Source organism: Cicer arietinum, chromosome 4, assembly GCF_000331145.2.
Source record: "Cicer arietinum cultivar CDC Frontier isolate Library 1 chromosome 4, Cicar.CDCFrontier_v2.0, whole genome shotgun sequence".
Taxonomy (NCBI): domain Eukaryota; kingdom Viridiplantae; phylum Streptophyta; class Magnoliopsida; order Fabales; family Fabaceae; genus Cicer; species Cicer arietinum.
The window spans coordinates 29,418,363-29,444,383 of NC_021163.2; the positions used below are offsets into that span (position 1 = coordinate 29,418,363).

The 26,021-nt window shown below is 34.4% G+C and overlaps 1 protein-coding gene and 1 long non-coding RNA gene across 7 annotated transcripts in view; both read right to left on the reverse strand.

The window, feature by feature from the left end:
- Positions 1-3,875: 3,875 nt before the first annotated feature.
- LOC105851953 (uncharacterized) lies at positions 3,876-6,565 on the reverse strand. 3 transcript variants are annotated; one of them, XR_003472314.2, is made up of 4 exons: positions 6,328-6,565; positions 5,944-6,192; positions 5,335-5,368; positions 3,876-4,171 (listed from the first exon to the last, which is right to left on the reverse strand). It is a non-coding gene; the product is annotated as an uncharacterized lncRNA (long non-coding RNA). The 3 variants fall into 3 exon arrangements; XR_003472315.2 differs by having other exon boundaries at positions 5,944-6,167; positions 6,328-6,562; XR_003472313.2 differs by lacking the exon at positions 6,328-6,565 and having other exon boundaries at positions 5,944-6,288.
- A 3,143-nt stretch (positions 6,566-9,708) lies between these two features.
- The window catches only part of LOC101490716 (protein PHOTOPERIOD-INDEPENDENT EARLY FLOWERING 1), a 22,770-nt gene continuing 6,457 nt past the window's right edge, over positions 9,709-26,021 (reverse strand). For 3 of the 4 annotated variants that reach the window (XM_073367748.1, XM_012715013.3, XM_004497843.4), the window contains 13 exons: positions 25,266-25,404; positions 24,879-24,977; positions 24,744-24,814; positions 24,527-24,658; positions 19,030-19,065; positions 18,092-18,160; positions 17,881-17,943; positions 14,716-17,791; positions 14,259-14,323; positions 14,116-14,174; positions 13,057-13,822; positions 11,697-12,229; positions 9,709-10,759 (listed from right to left, as the gene is read on the reverse strand). In XM_073367748.1, coding sequence (XP_073223849.1) covers positions 10,327-10,759; positions 11,697-12,229; positions 13,057-13,822; positions 14,116-14,174; positions 14,259-14,323; positions 14,716-17,791; positions 17,881-17,943; positions 18,092-18,160; positions 19,030-19,065; positions 24,527-24,658; positions 24,744-24,814; positions 24,879-24,977; positions 25,266-25,404 — 5,541 coding nt within the window. In that variant the 3' untranslated portion in view covers positions 9,709-10,326. The remainder of the gene's footprint in view (positions 10,760-11,696; positions 12,230-13,056; positions 13,823-14,115; positions 14,175-14,258; positions 14,324-14,715; positions 17,792-17,880; positions 17,944-18,091; positions 18,161-19,029; positions 19,066-24,526; positions 24,659-24,743; positions 24,815-24,878; positions 24,978-25,265; positions 25,405-26,021) is intronic. The other variant, XM_012715014.3, reaches the window with a different exon arrangement.

Consider the following 26,021-nt stretch of genomic DNA (forward strand, 5'->3'; position numbering starts at 1 on the left):
TTTTTTTTCCTCAATTCCAAACCTAGAGACAATTTAGGTATCACAAAAAAAAATGCATAAACAAAATTTTCCTCAATTCCAAACCTAGAGACAAGCTCTGGTACCACATGATATGGTCCTAATAGTCATAGTTCACTTTAAAGATCGTTCTAGGTCGGAAACTTACAAATTTGAGTGAAAATCGCGTTTGGCTGGAGAACGTGATAAACGGCGCTGCGAAACTCCGATTCGGCCGATTCCAAATCGAGGTGAAAGATGACGTCTGAACCGCAAGTTAGGCTTTTGAATCACCGAAAAACAATATATAGAACTCGAGATATGAACACAGGTTACTGATCATGAAAATTGGAAGAATTGGAGTATTAGGGTTTGATGTAAAGGAAACTCAATATTATTATTCAGCAACGAAACAAAGGAACAAAATGGCGCCACAATCTTGAGATTGATAAGCCAAAAAGAACGCCACAAGGATTAACAGCCTTGATAAGTTCAAGATGAATTCTTTCAAGAACTCTAGAGAGCAAAGCCTCACAAAAATAATACTCAAAATCTGCCTTCAGAAAAATAAGGGTTTGCCTTTTATAATGGCAACTCCTAAAAAGGTCTCTAAATTTGGCCCAATTGACATTTTTTTTCAGTTACACCCAAATTCTTATTAATTTAGTCTATTACTTTAATTAAAACTAATATTAAAATTTGATAACACATAGATGCCGCCTTCATTCCTTAACTTCTTCAATTTGGGTTAAGCAATTGACTATCTTGGGCTTTAATTCTTCATGAGTTGTACTTGCTTCAAATAAAGTGGTTATCAAGTTATTTAGAACCTCCTTCGCCTTCTTTGACCTTGCTCTTGTCATTGGGGTTCCAAGACCTTGAATATCCTCTAGGCTTTCTTCCTTGGTTATGCATTCTATGTCCTCATCATTAACAATGTCGATAATTGTAAGGGTTGGATTGTTACAGTAATCAACAAAACTAGAAAGGAATTGTTCTTCCAAACCGCCTTGGTTTCAACACTTTTTTGTTGATGACAAAACCTCATTTTGTGAATAATTTAATAATAGAAAATAAAACAAATAAATCATAGATAAATCAGATGTTCCCCCTAACTTACAACATATTCTAATTTGTTCAAAAGTATTTTCTTCCCCTGTGTAAGATAGCTAATCAAAGCATATAAGGAGAATTTGTTTTCACAATATTTTCTCATTAATTTTTAAAATTGTTTTCTCAAAATATATTCTTTTCTCTCCCTTTGTCATCAAACGAAAAGGAGTATAAAACTCAAAATATGACATATTAAAGAACATGTAGAAAATGCAAAGTTTAATATATCATAGACATGTTATATATGGATCCAAACATCATTCAGTAATGTATTATTCAAAAATTGAAGGTTAAAAATCATGCTCCCCCTAAATCTAATATTTAGAAAGAAATACAACATTATCATAACTCTAATACTTCCTTTGAATTTTATTTCACGAATTCCTATTATTTTAAGCCTTTGGATTCTTCTGAAATCTATTCATTGACAATTCACAATTCCTCGTAATGTCAAGCTTTTGAATTATTGTTCTTTTTAGGAAGTTAAGTCTAATGGAACAATTCATGTTTTTAGAAGATGTTAAGCCCATAACAATTGGGGAAAATTGGAAGTAATTATCATAGTATTCGAGGGTATTTGTAATTGTATGTCACATTTTTGCAACAAACTGTTGGAACCAAATCCATTTTATAATTACAGTTTTTATGAAAACAAAAATATTTTATGAGAATAATATATTTAACTACAAAGAGTATAAAAAAAAGATATAGTCAAAGATTTGAAGAATATTTGAAGAAGATTTGATCAACATTTGAAGATCTAAAGAAGATTTTATCAAGATTTATCTACAACAAAATATGAACATAATCAATTTGAAGAATTTACAAACGCATAAATAATTTGACACATAGTTTTTCTAACAACAAAAGCAGTAACAAAGCTGATAAAAATAACTCTCACACTCTAAGAAAAGAACACTCATAAAATATTTCTAACTTGAACAAGTATTTATCTCTTTGAACTCCAAGATGAATTTGTAATTTTGAGCTTGTGAGTTCTTCTACACTTTTCTGCTTTTCGATGATTTTCTTCTTCAAATTGTGTTTGTAAATTCTTCAAATTGATTTTGTTCATATTTTGTTGTAGATAATTCTTGATCAAATCTTCTACAAATCTTGACCATATTTTCTTTTCAACTTGGTCAAAGATTTTCTTCAATTATAATTTTGAATCAAATCTTATTTTAGATTTTCTTCAAATACATGAATCTTCTTTCATACTCTTTGAAGTCAAATATATTGTTCTCATAAAATACTTTTGTTATCATCAAAACTCTAAGTATAAAATCAACTTGGTTCCAACATAAAGGAGTTTGTTTAAATTTGATTGTCCTATGAGGTGAAGACCAAACAAATCTCACCGCATTTCTAACGCTCCCTATAGAAATATGGTGGTCTTTCAACCCTTCAATGACCACTTAATTTATGATATGGGCAACACACCTCATATGAAAAAATTGACCATCCATCACCAAAGTTTTTAAGTTTTTTCTTCAAATACAATACAACCACATCCTTTGAGGAGGCATTGTCAACAGTAATTGTAGAAACATTTATTAGCCTCCAATCTCTTAAAATATCCTTAACTTTCGTTGCAATTGTGTCACATTTATGATTGGATATTACAGAGAAGTTGATAATACGCTTCTGGTACTTCCAATCATTGTCTATAAAGTGAGTTGTAAGTGTCAAATAGTTGAGATTTTGGACAGAAGTCCAACAATCAGTAGCGATAACAACTATACTACAATTAAACCTAAACAAATCCTTCAACTTAGCTATGTTTAAATGTTCTTAAATTCTCACCTTCCACAATCATAAATGGTTGTTCATCTAAAATGAGAAACATAGCCAAAGCTTTCCTACATGCTTCAACAGTGAACCTTGTGCTTGTTGCACCTAAACTACCACATTCTCCACTAGTAAATTTTAGAGTAGTTTGAATTGGATCCCTAAGTAAGATTAAAGGATTATTGATATGTTTATCAGCGTGACTAAGCATATCAAAAGTGCCATGAGTCTTTGAATGACATAGGAATTTAGCATGGCAGTGTTTGTAGGTTGCGGTATGCTCGGGGTAGTCACTTGCAAGTAAGTGATTGAAATATTCCCAAGCACGAGATGATTTATTCGAACCATTAGCATTTTCTTTCCTCTTCTTCTTAACATGAGGGGGACGACCAGCCTCAATGACATTAGTTGTGGTTGTTGGTTATTCAATGGGATGAGTTAAATGGTCAGATAGGATAGTAGATAGTTTTTTACTAAATTTCTTCTTTACTAAGAGAATGAACATAAAGTTAATTGTTGCCAACTGCACTAACAATTTAATTTAAGTATATTAAATAGCTATTTTTAGTTTTATAAAACAAAGAAAGTTACATTTAAATCTAACGTGGATCTTAATAACACTTAAACTAAGTTACAATCAATTACTACCACTACAATAATAATTTAAGTATATAAAATATATATTCTTATTTATATAACAATTAAATATAACATTCATATCATAATAGGAAACTTAAATATATCATCAAATACTTAAACATATCATTTTAGACACAAACATAACATAAGACACTTGACTATAAAACTTACATATCAAATTAAGACACGTAAAAACTTAACTATATTATTTAAGAAAATCCTCAATGTAAAAAAAATAAACTTAAACAATTTGAGTTTAACGTGAATCTTAAAAACACTTAAACTAAGTTTAGCATACAAATCAAGATACATAAATATTACATAAGACACTTACAAAGAGATAAAAAGGAAAATGTGTTTATTCAATTTTCATTATTTTACATGTACACAGATTTTGGAATAAAGGAGTAACTGATGAGCATGTACCAATAACTTAAAGATAATATTTAAGACACTTAAATATAGCATAAAACATTTATACATAGCATATAATACACTTAATGTATCAATTATCTAGTATCAAATAACATCATCGCATGAACTTTAAAATGTAAATACAAAATATAGTTCAAGAAGCTTGATCCATGTTGCAACAGGTTGTTCCATTCAATTCTAGCACATCACCTTGTTCCTTCCAAAGTATAGTTAAAATACATACATTAAGTAAACATATTTTTATTAAAAAAAATAGAAAATTAAAAGATAAATAAACTCATTAGAAGTTAAACCTTGCATTAGCAAAATTTAAAAAAATTAAACATATAAAGTAAGAAATTTAAAAAAAAAAATGAATTTTTTATTCAAAAGAAAGTAAATTTTTTTTGCTATTACAAGAACCCATAAAGAAATTTAAAAGATCCTGTAAGCTATAAGTTTTGTTAAGAAATGGATTCTTAACAAAATTTTGAAAAGAACCCATAAAGAACTTTAAAAGAAAGTAAAAAATTAAAACATAGAAAGCAAACCTACTACTACAATTAAAAAATTGATTCTCTTAAAAGAAATTACAGTCTTATTAAAACCATAAATTATACCCTAATTTTAAATAATAACAATCAGCAACCCATAAAACCTTAGAAAATAATTTTTTAAGGTTGCTTCAATGTGTAGTTCTTCAAAAATTTACACGGTTGTTATAATTAGAATCTAAACTATACATTATAAAATAAAAAAGAAAAGACCAAACTTAGAAAAAACATAAAGTGAGAGGCAAAATTTCAATTAAAAAATAGAAAACCCTAACTCCTAAATAGATTCAATCTTAAAAAAGCATTTATAGATCTTCAAAAATATACATACTTGTTATACTTAAAAGCTTAACACTAAATCATAAAATAAAATACAAAAGACCCATTTTAGACATAAAACAATATGAAATCCTTAATCCTAATTATAATTAAAAGCAACTATAAAAGAGGAAGTTGAAACCCTTAATCCTAACTAGAGTTAGAAGCATAAAAGAGCAAGTGGAAGACCTATAAAACCTTAGAAAATGATTTTTCATAACATCAAATAAAAAGAAATCTCTAATCACTAATTATAAAATAAAATTTTATAACACTATGGAATTAAAAACTAAAAATCATAAAAGCACAACAACAAAATTAAAAACTAACTTTCAAGATAATATTTTCCTCTGTTTTCAAAGCAACCCTCCTAGTTAATCAAGTTCAAAGTGCGTAAATATAAACAAGTTAGAACTTAGAACAAAAAAGAAAATCAAAACTCGAATAAATTAATAACACAAACTGTAATAAAAAATTAAAGCATGAAATAAAAAATTATAGAACTAACCTTTAAAATGGTGTTGCTATATTAATCTCCAAACCTTCAATTTCAAGTGTTGTCCGATTTATTTAAAATAAAAAGAAAAAACACGAACAAATTAGTATAAGTTCAAAATTGAAAACTCTAACAATGAAATAAAAAAATAAAAAAATAAAAGAGTAAAATAGAAAGGGGAAGAACAAGATTCAAAGGACACTAGGGTTCGATTTTGAGATAACTAAGCTTTCAAATCATTTTCTTATGGTTGCAATCCTTCACTTCAAGCATGGTCCGGTTTAGAATAAAAATAAAAATACAAACAACTCATTGTTAGTATAAGTTTAAGAATGAAAAACTTTACTGAAACTAAAAACGTAATAGAGAAAAGTGGAGAGACAAGATGCAAATGAGGCTAAGTTTTGAGTTTTATAGATGAAAACGAGAAAGAGAGAAAGATTAAGAACGAAGAAACAAAACTTAGGTAAGAGATGATACTTGAGCACTAGAGCTAGAGGCGGATCCACAAAACTAGGTTTCAGTTTTTCTGAAACCTTGCTTTTTATACTTAGGATTTCTATGTTGGTCTTGGGTCTTGGACTCGGTTAATTGAGTTTCCTCTTATTTAAAATAACTCACCTATTTGCTATATATATTGGGTGAACCCCGTTCGGACACCGCCAGTCCAAATTAACTCACATGAACCCGCTCGTACAGACCCAATCACAAATGTCCACGTCATCCGCCCCACCCTCTCGATCACCATTTTTCTTTTGCAGGTCGGTTGGGTTGGGCTAATTATCTCAAATTTGTCCAACCCTAGGAGTTATAGCTCCAAATACAGCTCCAATTTGGACTGCACACTACATAATTCACATTGAAACGACACTAAAAAGAGTCAAAACAACAATTAAGCCATTTTAAACTAAATATTCTAACACTCAATTAAAAAACACACATTCAATATTTAAAACACGCTTTAGACTTGTAAATTCAAGCTTCAAATCGTTATATAACTCTTACTTTTAAAATTTGTCAAGTGGAGAGAATCTAGATTCTTCATAAATAATTTATTTCCTATGTTGTTGGGTGCTTTTCCTTATATAGTGAATATAGCCAAAAGTTTGTTACTCTTTTCCTCTGTTCTACTCTTCTGCAACCCTTTGAAATCTTGGAACAATTTACATGTGTCCCATTTCATCAATTTATTCTATTGTGATAGATGTATTGTCTCTTGTGCTATTTTGGATCATAACGACATATTATTCAAATTTTTCATTCACATATGGGTAAGAGCTACAATTCCAATCTCCAATCTTTGTTATAGCAGTTTAGGGGTGTAACAGGTCGGTTTGCTTTAATTTTCTACGAAAAATAAATTCAAACCAATGAAATTTCCACAGGTTGGTTTGATTTGGTTTTACTTGTTTTTTATGACCGGGTCTGAACCAAACTAAACCGATGATACATGGGTTGGTTCGATTCGAATAATTGTATTTCAAAAAAACAAAACTATAAAAAATTTTAATTTTTTGTCATAATAAAAAAAAAAGAATATACAAGTGTTGTCACTTTAATTTATTTCTCTAAAGTAGAATTTCCCTCTGTTCTACTCTTCTTCAACCCTTTGAAATCTTGGAACAATTTACATGTGTCCCATTTCATCAATTTATTCTATTGTGATAGATGTATTGTCTCTTGTGCTATTTTGGATCATAACGACATATTATTCAAATTTTTCATTCACATATGGGTAAGAGCTACAATTCCAATCTCCAATCTTTGTTATAGCAGTTTAGGGGTGTAACAGGTCGGTTTGCTTTAATTTTCTACGAAAAATAAATTCAAACCAATGAAATTTCCACAGGTTGGTTTGATTTGGTTTTACTTGTTTTTTATGACCGGGTCTGAACCAAACTAAACCGATGATACATGGGTTGGTTCGATTCGAATAATTGTATTTCAAAAAAACAAAACTATAAAAAATTTTAATTTTTTGTCATAATAAAAAAAAAAGAATATACAAGTGTTGTCACTTTAATTTATTTCTCTAAAGTAGAATTTGGAATAACTATAAACTCATAATTTAATCCTCTAAAAGACTAAAACTAAATATGCAGTAGCATTACATAATTTGTTCCCATAAAACATAATTTGGAATAACATAGTGCAATAACAGGCATTAAACCATAATTTAGTTGTCTAAATTCTAAATAAGAATTTAAATTATAATGCAAAATAAATAGGCAACGACAACAATCCAAAGTAGGTACTAGTAGTCTACTTGAATGATACAAATCTTGAAATAAAATGAAATAAATAAACAGTTAGAAATTATAACATAGAATTTGTTTCCAACTTGAATAGATAAAAATAAATATAACTTTAGATTGCATTCTTCATTCATGTCTTAGATTGTATTCTTCATTCATGTCATGCCATCGATATTAACCCCGACACTAGTAATACGTAATCCAACAATTTCTAAAAATTAAAACACACATTCCACAATATCTTTGCTCTTATCACTATCATACATCTTAGTAAAACAAAATTCAATGCATTCATACTTATAACGATGATCTAGAAAAACAACCACAAACAAAAGATAGTTTTTAACATTACTATCCCAATACTTGTTAAATTTCACTTGCATATTTGTTGTTATCGTACTAAGCTTTTCTTCCTCACTATTAGTCCATTTCTTTAATGACTTTTGAATGTCACACAATTTTTTGAAGAATGTATTAGATGTAACATGTAATGAACCAAAAAAAAATTTGCATCATAAAAGATCTTTAAAAAATTCACAAACACATTGAACGTTCCCAATTAAAATGATTAGGAATATTTCCTTATTCACTAGCAAGAAACACAACAAATGAATTATCTTGATTTTGAAGTTGATTAAATGTCTTTTTATATTTTACAGCAACTTTTAACATCAAATAGATAGAGTTCCAACAAATTTGAACATCAAAAGTTATCATTGTCTAACTATCTATATTACACTCTTTTGCACACTTTTTAAAACTAGCAAGCCTAGTCGGAGATGTCTTAACAAACAAACTTGCAGGAAGCCCTTGTTTTTTTAATAGATGAGTCGATGGTAGTTAAATTATCACTAACAATCAAATTCAAAATGTGAGAGCAACATCTCATGTAAATGAACTCCCCATTTAACAAACTACGACCATTTCAATCATTCATCCTTTTAACTAAGTATGTCAGTAAGTGTGAGGATATCAAAATGATTTTTTTTTTATTTGTTTATTATCATCAAAATGATTTTTTTTAATGGTTTTTTAATGATTTTTAATATGTTTGTATACAATTTTATAAAAGTTATTTTTTAAACTACAAATTTATCATTAAGGACATGACTTTTCTAAATATATTCTGTCACAAGTTGATTATCCATAGTTATTGAGACAATTGTTATTACGTGGTAGAATCTGTGTCATGTTAGGTTTCAATATTTAAAGCATTTGTTGCATAAGTAACTATAACAAAACAATTGAAATATTTTAAATTGGTCACTTCAAAATTTATTACTTCAGTCCATTTCTTGAACCCATTAAAAAATTGATTAATGTACCTTGAGTACTTATCAGAAAGCAATAAATAAACTACAAAAGCAAAAATAAATTTGTATCAATAAAAAAATAAATAAAGATAAAATAATTCAAATAAAAGACATAAAAACAACAAAGAAATGATGTAGAGAAATCAAAAGGAGAAGAAAAATTACTTGATAAAAACCTTGTAGAAAATTCCAATAAAAATTGAAGGATGGCAATTTTAGATCCAATAAAAAATAATTTCTAATTTGAAAAAATAAATCTTTTTAAGAAAAAATTTGAAACAAACGCATATATATGTATATATATGTTATTTACCTGGTTTTGATTCAAATCATAGAAATTCTTATTATCTTTTTAGTGCCATTCATTTCTTTTTATCACGTTTATTGTTTCTTTTTTGCTTGGTAGTCAGAATATCGACTAATATATTTGCGTCTCTATTTTAATAAATAAATAGTTGACTCAAAACAACCTTTCTTGCATCTTGTGAAGTGACATCGTTTTGTGGTTTGATACTGTACAATTAAATGCCAAAGATCCAACTCTCACTATCTTGCTTTTTTACTGATATACATTTCAAATTTAATGAGGGCTTCACAAAGAACGAAACTATTTTTTGAAAACCAAAATGTTTACATATTTTCAATGCTAAATCACGTGTCCCCCAAATAAAACGTGAAACATTTTGTTTAACATCATATTAGACCTCTTGGCTTGCATGACTTAGTGAGATGATAGTTACTTTAATAAAAATGCTCCTTTACCCCAAATTGATAATTTTTTAATAAAAAAAACTAAGGCCGACTCAGTGCATAGTAAATGACTAAATGGTAGTATAACTCATTTTCTCACGTAAAAATAAAATAATCGAAGATGGATCTAAATTGGATTTAATGAAGAGCCACTAAAGAACTAATTTGCACTAAACCAGAAAAGAATGCCCCGATTAAGAACATATGTACGTGTGCATGCACAACATCTCATGCACATCTATGTGTCTGATAAGAACATAAATGAAGGCTTCTCACCTTTTCATTTACGCCAATCAGTACCTACGTTGTTCATATGGGAAAAGGAAAATGGTGCTGTCAAATTCGACCTGGAGCCAAAACCATCACAGAATTACCAGTAAGAACATTGACAGCACTCTGACATCTCCATATACTTTCGCATCCTGAAACCTTCTGCTGGCTTTTGCTAGAATCCTCTTCCAACATTACTTCAAAGGAGTAATCAATCTGCAAAACCAGTTCACTTCGACCTGACTTTGTATCTGTTTATCCAAAAAATGACATGCTCACGAGCGCACTTCAAGATCACACATTTTGAATTGGAAGCCCACAGTAATTCATGAACTGACCAAGACTAACTTGTCAAGAGTGTGAAAGTAATCAATGGCAGAGTCGTTTAAAACTTCATTTCAGGCTTGGTTTGCTCCTCATCTAATATCAGTATATTCAGGGAATGCTGTACAATTATCAAGGTCTGCAATTAAATCAGCTATATAATCATGTGGAACTACTCCAAAATTTTCCCTTTCCAATGAGCTTTCCCCATTCATATCAAAGGGGAAATTGCTATCCATGTTAATTCCAAATTCGTCCATAGTGGACGAAGGGAGATCCATTGTCAGATCCTGAAGCGTCGGCATTGGCTGGAATAATGGCTCAGCCTGATGGCGGTGCATTTCAGTAGAATCCACTGAAGCTCTTTTGGTCTTTGACCTAGAAGGCTTAGTAACGTCGGAGGTGGAAGATCTTTGCTTTCCAGAAGATTGTATCCTGGATCCAGGTCGAGACCTTGCATCATTTGTTGGGAATGCTGATGAAGCCCATCCAGCACTGTCTTCTTCACAAGCTCTTGTTGCTTCCCTGAGGGAAAAACATTCAAAGTTCAAACAAAAGAGAAACGCCATAAGCAGCTCTCCAAAAGTAACCAAAAATAAATACACTTCGGAAACTAAGGATATCAGGAAACAAATCTTAGCATTTAACAAACAATGGCCAACTGCAACAATGGAGATTTATCGAACTTGCACATAAAATTTGCAAGTGTAAATTGTGACATTCAATGAGGTTTAGGTAGCAAAAAAAGAATATATACTTCATTGGATCATTCACACTTGGACACAATAAAATATGAACTACTGTAATTTTGTTTCAGCATAACAAGGATATATGTAGGCTTAAGGAAAAATGAAAACATGAGCAGATTTTTCCCAAAAGAGTCAAGACTATTCAACTAGACTGTGCCAACTCTAAAGCCAAGAAAAGCATAGCTGCATAGTGCAAACATAAAAACACAGGTTGAAACTCAACAGCTTCTCTTCAACATATTAATGCAACAGAAATTAAGTATAATAAGTTTATAACTGACAGTCTATAGCAATCTCCAATTACCAAGTTCAATCCTGTTGTCAAACCCCATTCCAGGCAAATCTTCATCACAATACCGACTCATACATTTCAACGGATGAACTAAGAAAAAGACCAACAATTCTCCAAGGTACAGAAAAACAATAAAGAAACAATATGAATAATTGAGTACGTCAACCGTTCCCGGCCAATTGAAGCTTTCTTGGGAAAAAAATACCAAGGCAGACCAGGCCCCAGCAACTAACAAGAACCTAAAATTACTAGAAGGTATAATTTGATATCGAACTTCAAGAAAAATAATGTCTTAGCATGATTTCGACAAACCACACAACTGAACCGAAATGCTGTTTATAATGAAATTAAATAAAATACTGCAAACTTCATTAACACATAAAACTATGGACTAAAACCCATTACATGCATTCAGCCATACCTGAAACGATCCTCAGCAGCAGGAGAAAAACAAGTTGTAAGATGATCATCACTTGTGTGCTTATTTAAAGATGGTGGTGCTTCAGTCCCTTTTATTGATAAGTTTATCACAGATGGAAATGGGGATAAGGAATCACTTTCCTCTCCCGGGAACTCCAGAGTTATTATATCCACCTGATCTTCACTCACCGCCGTGTCATCACCCTGACTGGAGAGGAATATTTGGTCATTCTCTAACCTACTAATTCTCGTGTCATCCAGTGCAGCTGCTAATAACTTCTTGCTCTGGGCCGAATTAGCAAACGTCATCCTTTCAGATGGTTTGTTCAGGGGATTTTGTGAATGCTGGCCAATTGAAGCGAAGAAACTCTGATCAAAATAGAGACCATTGCAAGTGGCATATGGATTTTGTCTGCGGTCAACATGTGATGCCATCTTCCGGGCAGATGAAAGCAATGCATAAAAGTGCTTCTGCAGTAGTAACTCTCTATTTGCCTGCTCAGAAGCAACATCTAATAACATTCGAATGTTATCCTGCAAAAGGAAATCATGTTACAGATTGACAAGAAGAAAGGAGATAGAGAAATAAGAGAAAAAGGGTTTGAGAAAGAATTAAAACTTATTTAGGTAAACAAGAAGACAGACCTCCTTTCAAGGGTTTCCCTGATTGGTCAACTGGACCCAAACCAAAGCCCAAAATCCTACAAGTCTATTCCCACAGGTCCAAGATGAAAGGAGGTACCAATTAGTAAGAAACAAGAATTAGCTGACTCTGATAGAGGTGACAGAAGCAAGGAGGAGTAGTAAGGAATTAGTTAGTTGGCTGACAGGTTGTTGTGTTTCTTTTATTTTTCTGTTTTGATAGGTTAGTTGATTTTGATTGTTTCCCCCTATTATCCTAAGTTTACATGAAACCTATAAATAAAGGTCACATCTCTTATGAAGGTATCTTTTGGCAAATTATAATTTTCTTAACTGGTATTCCGGTTGGGTAAATTCGTCCTTGAGGAGCGTATATGCTCTAGTGTATCTTGCTCTTGGAGAAAACCTCTCCTATTATTTCTCATCTTTTCTTAAATATTAGTGTTCTTACTCTAAATCCTTGGAATCCAATTTTTGGGTTCCTAACATAGACACTCTCAAATATTTACACTTTATATTCTCCAATCTCTCTACATTTTCCTTTTGCTTTCTATGATTTTCTCTCATTTTCTTGCTTGAACAACTTCAAAGTTCAAACAACATAGTAAATAAAATTTGCAATATGTTCCAAATGAAAGTAAACATAGACGAGATCAACACTATAACATGCAACAAATAAAAAGTGAAGATACAAGACATGTTAAAATTGCTGGTCCAACCTCTGTAACTTTAAAAGCCTTTCCAGAGCCAGTATTGTTGATTTTCTCATGATTTGCATTGTCCATAGAGAACAAGACATATTTTTGAAATAATTCTCTGAACCTCTCACAGCAATGGGCAGGATGACGATATCTCCCCCTATATGCCCCGCCAGCAGTCATGCTATAAAGCATTTCACTAACAAAGCTCCAGTTAGGGCCATACTCATAAACAACTGCACATAATATTGCATCCTCCTGAGGCATCCAAAAATCAGCCGATGGAATACAATCTTTGGACCAAATATTTCCCTTCTTCAATTTTTCGGGTTTTATCATAAAGATCCGTTTCAAAGGCATTGAAGTGATTGATATTTTTCCTCCCATCTTACTACGGCCAGCTGTTTTCTGTTCCGACACAACCAGACTCTTACATGGCTCTGATTCTGCATGTTCATCCTGCATATCTAAAGAGTTGGATTCTAAATCTGAATCATAAATGTCAAGATGATCCCTCTTGAACTTTTTGGACTTCTTAGATCTCTTTTCTTCTTCACCATCAGTTGTTAGTTTAGACTTCTTGCGTTTTTTATGCAGATTTGAATTTGGAGTCACAAAATCAAGACTAGTGGCAACCTCATCATCTATGGCCATTGGCTCTGCTTGTAGCTCTTCTTTCACAGTTCTCAAACCAGAGGTTAAGGATCCTTTCTTCAGAGATTTGAACTTCGTTTTCTTGGGTTTCTTTTTAGGCTTGGGCTTTGAATCACTGCGTGCTTGAGCTCTGCTGAAAAATGAAAGATATAGATTTCTCAGGTATTTTCATTTTTATTGTGTTACATTGCTTCCATATATTCCAAAATATCACTAGTAAAGCCATAGTAGAAACTATCAAAATTAAGCAGATTTTTAATCCATAATTTATATCAAAACCCTATCCCCACCAAAAACACAGTTCATAAAAAGAATATTACATTTTTAAGGTAACAAAATTTGTTTCCAAAAGATGGTACAGATTTTTTATTTTTTTTTCAAAGCCAGTGAAGTGGAGGATACAATGAAAGTTCAGTGGTGTCTTACATTTTCTCTTCCTCAGCTTCTTCTTTCTGTCTAGCTTCATATTCGAGGTCCTCCATTAACTACATGGACAATAAAACATATTAAACCATAACTATAAGAAGACAAAAATAAAACAAAAGGAAATCAACATTGATCCAACAGACCTGATGTTGAGCCAAGGCCTCTACTTGTTGCCGATATGCCGTTGTTGCAAAATCAGCATCCCAGCCTAATATATAGACCAAGATTTGTGAGTTAATATGTGACAACCAAATAGCTGAATAAGTTGATATAGTAAACCATTGCAAACACAGACAGTCATCCTAGACCAATTTTAGTTTTAAAGTTCAGTGAAAAATGACAAGCACGTTCCATACATTTATAAATGGTTTCAGGTCTGATGAACATAGAGAAGAACATAAACTACATGTTATTTTATAGCATGTCTTATAATTTATTTATTAAACTATGCTAGAGATATCTTATTTGGATATTGTCGTGCATGTATCACACTTTCGTGAAGTATAATCTATTCTAATGACAACCACTTCAATATTTATAAAAAATAAATAGCAACAGTTTCAATTTTTTTGAATCAGACGGGAGCAGTGAGGTGCATACTTTCATATACAAGAGGCTCCTCATCTTCATCAATTTCAGCTTCCATCTCCTCCTTATACTTTTCAATGCGATCCAATTCCCATTCAGTGTCCTCAATTCTGACTTCAGATTCCAAGGCTGTTTTATCTATAATTGGATCCCACAGCTCTAGAAAACGAATGGCATATCGGTCAATAGGGCGTAGCTCATTCTCAAAGGCTGATAAAGCATGTCCAGCTGCAGCTGCAGCTTCTGCCATCTGTTTCACATCTACCAGCATGTCAACATCATCTTCTCTGTCAGCAACAGAGGGCGGTTTATCTTCCTTCAGAATCTGATCACTTCCATTTAACACTAATGCATTCTCTTTATTCAAATTGGAAACAGATTCACCTAGTTCTGGAGGGTCATCATCCTCATTTACATACTCATCCTCTTCAAGTCTCCCACTGGCTTCTTCTGTAAATTCCTGATTATCCACGGCTTCTTCCAGTTCGACTTTTTTCAGTGCCATATAATCTGCCTCATCTTCAACATGTTTTAATGCAGCTTCCACATCTGCATTAGTTACAGAAACTTCTCCACTGTTCTGGTTTTTCTCCTTCGGTGCATTTTTAATTGGAAGTGTTCTGTGACCTGAAAATAGTTCAATAGGATCAAGCTTCTTGAAGAACTCAGTATTATAACCCCCACTTTGTATAACTAGATCATCAAGTGCGCGCTTTTGCTTTGCTTTCTTCAAAATATTCTCCTCAATGGTGCTTTCACTAATCAATCTATATATATGAACTTCACGTGTCTGACCAATTCTGTGGCACCGATCTTGAGCCTGTTGATCCATAGCAGGATTCCAGTCACTATCATAAAAAATAACTGTGTCAGCTCCAACTAGATTGATACCAACACCCCCACTACGAGTTGACAAGATGAAAAGAAAATATTTGGGGTTTGTGTTAAAACGCTGCATTAAGGTCTGCCTCTCCTCTGGTTGGGTTGACCCATCTAAGCGCATGTAAGTATAACCATACAAACTAATGAACGCTTCTAATATGTCAAGCATCTTAGTCATTTGAGTGAATATCAGAGCTCGGTGACCTTCTGATTTCAATTTCCTCAACAAGATTGCTAGTTCCTGCAATTTTCCACAGTCAAATTGTATAAGCCGTCTATCAGGGAAATATACTTGCCGACGAACAATTGCGGGCCTGATTGGTGACAATAATGGTGACAGAATATCAGAACATCGCTGCTTGAAAGATGGGTGCAGAAACACAGTTGTCTCACTTTTACTGCACCAGCAAACAGGAGGGGATGCTCGAGCAGCAGGGATTGCAAACATGAAACTTTCCACCACGTCAATGATCCTTTGAAATCGTTCAACTGGGGAAAGAACAATGTCAGCCAGTTTTGATGGGAACAAGTATGAAACAGGGTTTGCCTTATTTTGATGAATATCATATACAGGATGCCTTATGGTAACAAGGTCCCTTAGAGTCGTTGAGTAGATGGGTCTTTTTTTACACCTCAAGGAGTTCCACCATGCAGTAGCTGCTGCATGTTCCTTTGCCTGTCTTATCCTTTCTTCCCAAAGTGCCCTTTGAATCTCTTCGAAAATGTTTGTTCCTTGCTGCTTTTTCAGACATTTCAGTCCAGGCTTAATTACTTCCAGGTTAGCCATATCAGTGCGTTCCATAATTGAAGTTGCAGGGGTCTCAATAGCTTGCACCTCATCACTCTCCCAAGAAGTCATGCTATAGTCAAGATGAGTAAATAAAAGACCCAAACCTTCTAAGTCAACAGTTGAAAAGGGGCTAGGCAAAAGGATGGAACAAACAGAAGAACTTAACTGAGCATCAATCCCACACATATCAAAAGAACTGACAATTGGACGACCCTCAAATAGGTCAGGATGGTTACAAACCTTACGAAGTTGCATGATAATACCAATCATCCCAAAAAAATTGGCATTGGCAAGAGTAGCTTGAGTCTCTGAGCTAGCAATAAAATCCTCGTACAAATTCCTCTGCCTCTTTGACAGCCTACAGAATATGACATGCTCATGTTTCATGGGAAGTTGCTTTTCTACATCTCGTTTTAATCGACGAAGTAAGAATGGACGAAGGACATTATGCAGGCGATCAACAACCTCCTTATTAACTTTTTCCTCTCCCTCTACCATCCCTGATATAGGATTGCTAAACCAATCCTTAAATTCTTGGTGAGACTGGAAAACATGGGGCATCAAGAAATGCATGAGAGACCACAGTTCCATGAGATCATTCTGTAGCGGTGTACCGGTCAACAGAATCCGCCGTTTTGAATTGAAATTCAACAGTGTCTGCCACCTTTGTGATTTCCAATTTTTGATGAGGTGAGCTTCATCTAAGATCAAGTATTTCCACTTTTTGCGCTTGAAAACTTTGGAATCCTGAATAACTAATCTATAAGTTGTTATGCATACATGAAATGAGTTTGGTTTTAACCATCCTTGTCTTTTATGTTTTCGCTCCTTTGCGCTTCCGAAGTAAGTCAAAATTTTAAAAGCAGGACACCATTTCAGAAATTCAGTCTCCCAGTTAAGCATCACACTAGTTGGCACCACAATTAGATGGGGACCCCAAATCCCCTTTTCACAGGCAAGATGTGCAAGCAAAGCTATAGTCATAATAGTTTTGCCAAGCCCCATTTCATCTGCCAAAATTCCGTTCAGCTTTTTTTCATACATCGTCACAAGCCAATCCAATCCAATATGCTGATATTCACGCAGAGAGTACTTGAGTAGAAAGGGGAATTTTGTGCGCACTTTAGTTGTGGAGAAGGTGTTTCCAGTTGGTTGTGCTGATCTTGCAGCAGCAGCGGCATCAGCAATTATATCCTCACTTTCTCTTTTCTCTGAATTTTCACAAGGTACTTCCCCTTGTTCTTCTGCCTGGGGATGTATAGTAGCCAGTTGCTCGCCCGACTTGATATCTTCATCCACAGAAACAGCAGGATCTTTCTGCTCAGCATTGTCATGGACTGGTGAATTCTGATGGTCTTCTGATGAAGCAGAAGCATAATCTGACAGATCTTCCTGATCTCCATCATCACTCAGGTCCTAACAAATAAAAGGGGGAAAAATTAAATGATGGTTTTAATACCAATGAATTAAGCCAAAAGTAACAACCAGAGATGAATACTACCTACCTTTTTATACCTAGCGAGCAGTTCCTCAACAGGCATGTCACTCTCTTTTTGTAGTAATGCAATCTACAAATAATAGCTTTGCCGTGAGGATAATAAAATATATATAAACAAAGCAGATTGAATGTGCTGTTTATGTTAAATATTCTTGAAATTCTAAATTATTATTCATAAGTATTGTAGAGGAAAAATAAGCTGATTACTAGCTCTTAACCTCGTCATTTGGATCAATTGCATCAACTCTTTCCATTTTTTCTTCCTCAGATAAGGTTGTTTCATCATCCTGATCATTGTAATGAAGTTAAGACACAAATTGCCAACCAAGAAACGAAAAACAAGTAATTAGTAAATCATCCAAATAGGTAAACAAATTATTCAGCCAACGATGTCAACAACATCTTCAATATAAAATACTGTCTGATACAGTTATATCTAACATAATTCTTGACTCTGAACAAACTTTAATGTGTATGGAAAAATACTAGAATTCTGGCTAGAAAAATCTTATAAACAAAATTTGAATGTGAATTTGGTAATGAAGCAAAGGCTTGTCACAAGGAGACGACTATACATCTAGTCATCATTTGTTATACAACTACTAGCAATTAACTTCCCGCTGTTCCCAAACCTTCCTCCAGTCTTGACAAGTACAAGAAGTTATAACCCAAGGGTTTTATTTTAAAACTTTCCCTCAAAGTCATCAAGTATCAACACACACTCACAATGTTCAAATGGTCCCCACTCCAACATCCTCAGTCTAGACTCTAGACAAGTACCAGAGGTTATAGCCCATGAATTTCATTTTAAAACTTTTCCTTAGATCATCAGGTATTATCAGTCACACTCACAATGCCCAAATGGTCCCCAGTCTCACATCCTCAGGTGCCTTGTTCGTGACTCATTAGTAACAGCTTTGGCTATACTTTATCCCCAAGTAAGCACTTGTGAGATCATGTATGTGCCACTGTTTAAATGCATCTAATTATAAACTTTAAAGTATGTGCAAGTTCTAATTTTTTACTCATGCACGAAATGAAACAGGGAGATACCATGGCCTAACACCACTCACGCCTACCTCATTTATGATCAAAACCAATTGAAACAAACTTAAAAAAGGAAAAATGAGAATGATGTCCTCACACATAGTAGTACCTTATCCTCTGTGCCAAACAAAAAGTCATCATCTTCCTGACAATATTTCATAACAGACACAAAGAACACAGTCAGCATAAGGAAACAGTTGGACTTTGATAATAGGAAACGAAAAGTGCAAAAAGAGAAAAACATAATAACAGTGAGGAAGTGGATTGAGGTTTAGTTATTAATTGCATGTATAATATATACTCAGATTAAAAAGATAACCGTTGAACTAAAGGCAAGAAGAATATTGCTCCTATTAATTGAAACAACAATGTGTGGTACATATAACTTGTTGAAAATATATTAATATTTATTACATATCATGTAAATAGGGATAATATCTCCCATATTTATTTTTGTATTTATTGCCTTGAGCCTATATAAAACAGACTCCGTTGTGTAGTTCAAACACACGGTTTCACCATATGTCTCTCTCATTTTCTCTTATTCAACATGGTATCTAGAGCCTATTAAGAGAGACAACCCTATACCGTGATTACCCCGGGACCCACTGTCCTTCGGTGAGATTATTTTTTCTCGGTAAACCGTGTCTCAATTCCGGTTTACCCTTTCTTTGTCGCTTTTCGTTTATTTTTTTTTCCAGCAAATCAGTTCACTGTTCATCGTGCGGTACTGTTCATCGAAAAAAAAAAAAAAACATATTCCGCCACTGTTTCGCTGCTGGTTTTTAGGTAACTACTTATTGATTATGGCTACTTATAAAGATTTTCTTCGGTGGAGAGAGTATTGTCAGAACTCGAGTTCCGCTGTTTCCGCCGCACAAAGTGATAATTCACCTGTTTGCATCTCACCTTCTCATAGCCCATGGATTCTCGATTCTGGTGCATCTGATCACATTACTGGTAATAAGACTCTTTTCTCCTCTCTCACAACATCTGGTTATTTACCTAGGATAGTCTCAGCCAATGGTTCCCAAACACAGTCTCAAGGGATTGGCACTGTCCAAATCCTCCCTACTCTGTTAGTTAAATCTGTCCTTTATGTGCCTGGATGCCCATTTAATTTAATTTCTATCAGTCGATTGACTCGTTCTCATGACTGTGTTGTCACATTTACTAATTGCAATGTTACTTTGCAAGACCGAATATCAGGACGACAAATTGGTGTCGGATGTGAGTCTAATGGTCTTTATTATCTCTCAAACCCATCAACAGCGTGCCCTACCACATATTCTCCTCTTACTATACATGCTCAGTTAGGTCATCCGAGTCTTCCCAAACTTCAACAATTAGTACCTAATCTAACCAAAATATCTAGCTTAAATTGTGAGTCGTGTCAATTAGGGAAACACACTCGTAGTCATTTCACTGATCGAGCTAATAAACGAGCTTCCTCCCCATTTGCTTTAGTTCACTCAGATGTTTGGGGTCCCTCTCGTACTATTTCCACACTTGAGTCTAGATATTTTGTTACCTTTATCGATGATTTTTCCCGTTGTACGTGGTTATTTTTAATGAAAAATAGGTCTGAATTATTTTCTATTTTTGAACAATTTTATAAGGAAATTAAAACTCAATTTGGTGTATCCATTCGCACTTTGCGCAGTGATAATGCCCGTGAATATTTGTCCCATCAATTTCAAAATTTTATGACCTCTAACGGCATTCTTCATCAAACATCTTGTGCTCATACACCTCAACAAAATGGGGTAGCCGAACGCAAAAATCGGCACCTTATTGAAACCACTCGTACTCTCCTTCTTCATGGTAATGTACCATCTCGCTTTTGGGGCGATGCTGTTCTAACGGCGTGCTATCTTATAAATCGCATGCCTTCGTCTGCTCTTGATAACAAAGTCCCTCACTCGATCCTCTTTCCTGGTACCCCTCTTCACTCACTTCCTCCTCGGGTCTTCGGATCTACATGTTTTGTCCACAATCTCACTCCTGGTCTTGACAAACTTTCAGCTCGATCATTAAAATGTGTCTTTCTGGGTTATCATCGGTCCCAAAAAGGTTATCGTTGTTATTCTCCTACTCTTCGACGATATCTCATATCGGCTGATGTCACATTTTTTGAGTCTGTTACATACTATGAGTCGCTTCCTGATCCTTTGTCTGCAACTATTCCTCTGGACCTACCAAAGTCTATTTCACCTTCTCTTTTACCATTAGAGCCTATTACGTATGCCCCACCTGAGACACCTCCTGTGGCCCCTCCCACTGTCCCACTTGAGACTCCTCTTGTTGATCCTCCAACTGTACAACCTCTTCAGACATATCGTCGTCGTCAACCACCATCGGTTGTACATGTCCCTACACCTGTTCTTGATACCGAGGTCACTCCAGACGCTCCTTCACCGCCACCTCCTTCTTTATCGGATCCGACCCTTGATATTCCTATTGCTATTCGTAAAGGTATACGTCCTACTCGTAACCCATCCCCTCATTACATTGGCTTGAGTTACCATCGTCTTTCTCCTTTGCATTATACTTGTTTGTCTTCCCTGTCTTCTGTTTCTATTCCTAAATCTCCAGGTGAAGCTTTATCTCACCCAGAGTGGAGACAAGCAATGATTGACGAGATGTGTGCACTTCAGAGTAGTGGTACATGGGAATTGGTTCCTTTACCGTCGGGAAAGTCTTTAGTAGGATGTCGTTGGCTTTATACGGTGAAAGTTGGTCCTGATGGTAAGATTGATCGTTTTAAAGCTCGTTTGGTAGCAAAAGGGTACACTCAAGTTTTTGGCCTCGATTACAGTGATACTTTCTCCCCTGTGGCTAAGATGGCCTCTGTTAGACTACTCCTCTCTATTGCAGCCATCAGACATTGGTCTCTACATCAACTTGACATTAAAAATGCTTTTTTGCATGGTGACCTTGAAGAAGAAGTGTATATGGAGCAACCACCTGGGTTTGTTGCTCAGGGGGAGTCCTCTACCATGGTTTGTCGACTTCAGAGGTCTCTCTATGGTCTTAAACAGTCTCCTCGAGCTTGGTTTGGTAGATTTAGCACAGTAGTGCAACAATTTGGCATGATTCGAAGTGAAGCTGATCATTCTCTTTTTTATCGTCACTCAACCCAAGGGTGCATTTACTTGATTGTCTATGTAGATGATATTGTCATAACTGGTAGTGATCAACAGGGCATACTCCAATTGAAACAACATTTATCTCATCAGTTTCAAACTAAAGATCTTGGCAAGCTCCGCTACTTCTTGGGTATTGAGGTAGCCCAATCTAAGGACGGCTTAGTAATTTCACAAAGAAAATATGCTATGGATATTCTTGAAGAGACAGGTTTGTTGAATGCCAAACCGGTTGACACTCCTATGGATCCAAACGTCAAACTTCTACCTAATCATGGGGAGCCATTTTTAGATTCAGGGAGATACAGAAGATTGGTTGGTAAATTAAACTACCTCACAGTCACCCGTCCAGACATTTCTTTTGCAGTCAGTGTGGTAAGTCAATTCTTAAATTCTCCTTGTCAAGAACACTGGGATGCTGTGATACGAATCTTGAAATACATTAAAGGTGCTCCAGGAAAAGGTCTAATTTATGAAAACAGAGGACATACTCAGATAGTTGGTTATTCAGATGCCGATTGGACAGGCTCACCCATTGATAGGCGATCCACTTCTGGTTATTGTGTACTTGTTGGAGGAAACTTAATATCTTGGAAGAGTAAGAAACAAAGTGTAGTTGCAAGATCTAGCGCTGAAGCTGAATACAGGGCTATGGCATTAGTGACCTGTGAGCTCATTTGGTTGAAACAGTTACTCAAAGAGCTTCAATTTGAAGAGGCAACACAAATGACATTAATATGTGATAATCAAGCAGCATTGCACATTGCCTCTAATCCAGTTTTTCATGAGAGGACCAAGCATATTGAGATAGATTGTCACTTTGTAAGGGAGAAGATCGAATCAGGCGACATCACCACTAGTTTTGTTAATTCCAATAATCAATTGGCAGATGTATTCACTAAGTCTCTGAGAGGTCCTCGAATCAGTTATATATGTAACAAGCTTGGTGCATATGATTTATATGCTCCAGCTTGAGGGGGAGTGTTGAAAATATATTTATATTTATTACATATCATGTAAATAGGGATAATATCTCCCATATTTATTTTTGTATTTATTGTCTTGAGCCTATATAAAACAGACTCCGTTGTGTAGTTCAAACACACGGTTTCACCATATGTCTCTCTCATTTTCTCTTATTCAACATAACTAAAGTAGTTATGCAGGTCAAAGATCTCAGTGCAACTTATGAAGTAACATAGTTGGTCTCATTATATTCACTCATGCACTCTGTTAGATTATTAGAAAATATCTTATGATATCTTTTATATTATATTAGAATATCTTGAGTAATTTTCAATGATCAATTTATAATCATATAAATATCTTAGAATATCTCATTATTATTATGATTTGTTCCTGATTTAGAATTGAGTATATGTTTCTCTATAAATAGAGATTAGTATTGTGTCTTTTGTAATCAAATTAGCATAAAGCTATTATCAATAATATTCAAACCCTTATTATTTTTTTCTCCTCCTTTTCTCTAGAATCCCACAACTTCAACACACTCAAAGCTAGAGCTGCCAAAGCAAGTCAACCGAGCCCATTCGGGTTGGCTAGCCACAGGTAGAATGCAAAAGTGAGCTGCGAGAGTACCCCATGGTTCTGCCAGCCACAGCATGCGAGGTGCCTCCAATCAGAGCCACAATTTCACTATCCTGCCGTTGTGAACTGAAGGCCACAAAACAGTTTCCCTATCTCTGCAGCCACCTGCCATGCACAGTTTCCCTATCTCTGCAGCCACCTTTCCTCCTCAGTCTTCCTCTCCGTGGCTAGCACCCAGTCTCTCACCAACCATAGCACTGCTAGTGTTTGAAAACAGGCTCTGGACGTTTGGATGAATCTTGATATCTTCGTATGTACATATTATTAGTCTATTATTAGGGATATGTTTTTTAGGAAAAGTGATTTTTTATACTTTATCATGTATGTCAGGTTGGCCCAACTCGACCTGAACTAATGTGCCTCAACCTGTGGGTACAGTGGGACCGCTTGCCTCACAGGTTAGGGGCAACTTTGACGACAGTACTCCAATCAAGCTAGTTATCCAGTAATTTGTATATTTAGTGCTAGAGCTTTTAGCACACATTAACACATACTCATCAACTTTCCTGGCAAGCAAAACCACATATCACGGGCAGATCTCTACCATTGCTGGCACAACATGGTTGTATTTTTCCCAATCATGCCACGGGCTTAAAGGCCCGCACAAAGCTTGATATCAAAACTAAAATAATAAAAATAAACATAAAAACAAACAAGACGAGATGATCTTGATATTTTTCTATCAAATTTACATAACAAATGAACAAGAACCATGGTTAGTCAAGTTGCAAAATTTAACAATTCTTAAACTAATAAGAGTTATCGGTAACAAAAAAAACAGGGGACAAAAATGAAACTTGAACCAGACATGCATCAAGGGTACATGTTTGCCAAAAAAAAATGAAATATCACCTCTTCATCGGAAAAATCATAGGGAACACTTTCATTAGCTGTCTCACTGGGAACCCTAAGATTTTCAGATTGATGATCCTCATTTTGCGATAGATTGTTTGTTGGTGTAGCTACGTCACTGTAGCTTTCATCCTGTAATTAAAAAATGAACATATTACACTAAGTCCTTAACTCACTATGCCATTCAAAGTGGTAAAATTAAACACATACAACTTACACAACGTCGACCGGGGATCAAGCTGAAGTCATTTGTATCAATTTTGCTGATAGATATATAATCTCCAATTTCTGCGCATAGTGATGCCTTATGTCAGAAACAAGCATAACTTGTGCAAATTAAAGGGCCACGTACCTGATACTAGTCCTTCCTGACCATCAGCTTCAGCAGTTCTAACTACTTTTTCGCCATCTTCACTATGCTCTGGACTACTTTCCTGCCTTGCCAACTCTCCTGATTGTAAAGAAACCAATGGCATAATAAATCATCCAATGGTCTATTAAGCCAACCACACTAGATATATCGAGGTGAAGCTGACCACTTGATGGGTTTCTATTAGAAAAGTAAAATATGGGACCATCCTATCCTTCGCTTTAACATATTTTCTATATGGTTTACATTGCTTTCCATAAAGTGACACTTACACATCATTCTAAAGAAAAAAAGAGGTTGGTTGATACAAAAAAATTGACATATCCTATCCCTCCACCCAATAGAATATTTACTTTTAAGAAAAATCACCTTTATCACCAGCATAACGTTTGAGTAACTCCTCAATTGGAAGATCCATTTCATTGTGCAAAGCTTCCAATTCGTCTTGCCTTTCTTCTTTAGTTATAAGAGCCTCATCTTCCTCAAGGGTTTGCTCATCATCATCATCCTGGAAACAGTACCCATCAATAACATAAGTCCATATATGAGTTTGGACCCATCTTCACCCATTAGAACAACAGATATGATAATTAGATGAAAAAGACAGTCACAATGTTGTTCAACTTCCAAAAGAAAAATTATGGTTGAGAAAACTTCTTCAGTATGCACATGGTTAAACTACAATTTTCCTAATTAGAAAATGTAGAAACCCTATTACATAATGCTCTTTTAAAGATACAAAAAAATAAAACAGTATGTACATGGTATGTTAACAACAACAAGAAGTCAGCCACCATGCTAATATCTCACTAAGTGGGATCGTCTACATAAATCAAATGATATCATAATACATGGATAAGTTAAATGTCACAATTAGAAAGAAAAAGACAGAAAGCACATTATATAAATAAAAAATTTAAAATAAAAAGAAATAATAATATAGAATTATCTTCGGTTGCTAAACACCCAAAATAAATCATTACCTGTGGTAGTGGAACCTTATATATCTGAACTATCTAGTTGTTTCACTATTGTTTCAAAAACAAACTGGCAAACAAACCGTGTATTAATTAAATTTCAAAATACATGCAAAAGCATATTCAATTAATATTATCGTGCAGCAGG